General features: G+C 42.4%; 2 protein-coding genes across 2 annotated transcripts in view; one reads left to right on the top strand and one right to left on the bottom strand.

The window, feature by feature from the left end:
* The window catches only part of LOC123957787 (deleted in malignant brain tumors 1 protein-like), an 86,640-nt gene extending 86,528 nt beyond the window's left edge, over positions 1–112 (top strand). Inside the window, exon 10 of the mRNA XM_046030856.1 lies at positions 43–112. Coding sequence (XP_045886812.1) covers positions 43–112 — 70 coding nt within the window. The remainder of the gene's footprint in view (positions 1–42) is intronic.
* A 70-nt stretch (positions 113–182) lies between these two features.
* Positions 183–752, bottom strand: part of LOC123957782 (cytosolic endo-beta-N-acetylglucosaminidase-like) — a 9,577-nt gene continuing 9,007 nt past the window's right edge. Inside the window, exon 12 of the mRNA XM_046030844.1 lies at positions 183–220. Within this exon, the coding sequence (XP_045886800.1) occupies positions 183–220 (38 nt within the window). The remainder of the gene's footprint in view (positions 221–752) is intronic.

Raw genomic sequence — 752 nt, 5'->3', positions numbered from 1 at the left:
CGAACACCAGGGCAACTACAGCTGTGTGTATGAAGTCACATGGTCTACACGGAAATACACTTCTCCCATGGCTGCACCAGTTAGTGTCGTCATCAAAACTAAGAGAATTTAAACTAATTGTTGCCATATTTTATGAACAATTCAGTCTATAACAGCTTACCTGTGCAGGGTTGCGGGGGTGCCTATTCCAGCTGATACCGGGTGGGAGGCGGGATACAACCTGGAAAAGTAGCCAGTTTATCACATACAGACACACACACATTCACACCTCTAGGGGCAATTTAGAGTCACCAATTAATCTATGCATGTCTTTGGACTGCGGGAGGAAGCCGGAGCACCCAGAGAGAACCCACACAGACACGGGGGAGAACATGCCCACACAGAAAGGTCTGGGACAGGCTAGGCACTGCACCACCGTGACACCTTGCTGTGGTGATACAGTGTAAGATAAAAAAAAGAAAAAAAGACAAGCAAACCACCCACACATACCACAGTGTAGTGTGTCCGTTACATTTGTATCACATTTGACAACAAAAACAATGAATGTGACTAAATATTACAAAACTCAATGATGATCCAACTATTCATTTTGCATCAACTAGTATAAACAAATTAAGAAATACACTTCAATCGGAATCACAACTAGTAGTCAACTGGATTTGTGAAAATAGACTTAAATGTAGCAAAAAGTATCTTGTTCAGGTCTAGACATGCGACTAATGGCAATAATCAGCTCTGCCTGTCACTTAAAG

This window comes from Micropterus dolomieu, linkage group LG02, assembly GCF_021292245.1.
Source record: "Micropterus dolomieu isolate WLL.071019.BEF.003 ecotype Adirondacks linkage group LG02, ASM2129224v1, whole genome shotgun sequence".
NCBI classification, from domain to species: Eukaryota; Metazoa; Chordata; class Actinopteri; order Centrarchiformes; family Centrarchidae; genus Micropterus; species Micropterus dolomieu.
Note: the sequence above shows the minus strand (reverse complement) of the source record. Positions and strands in the feature narration are given on the sequence as shown.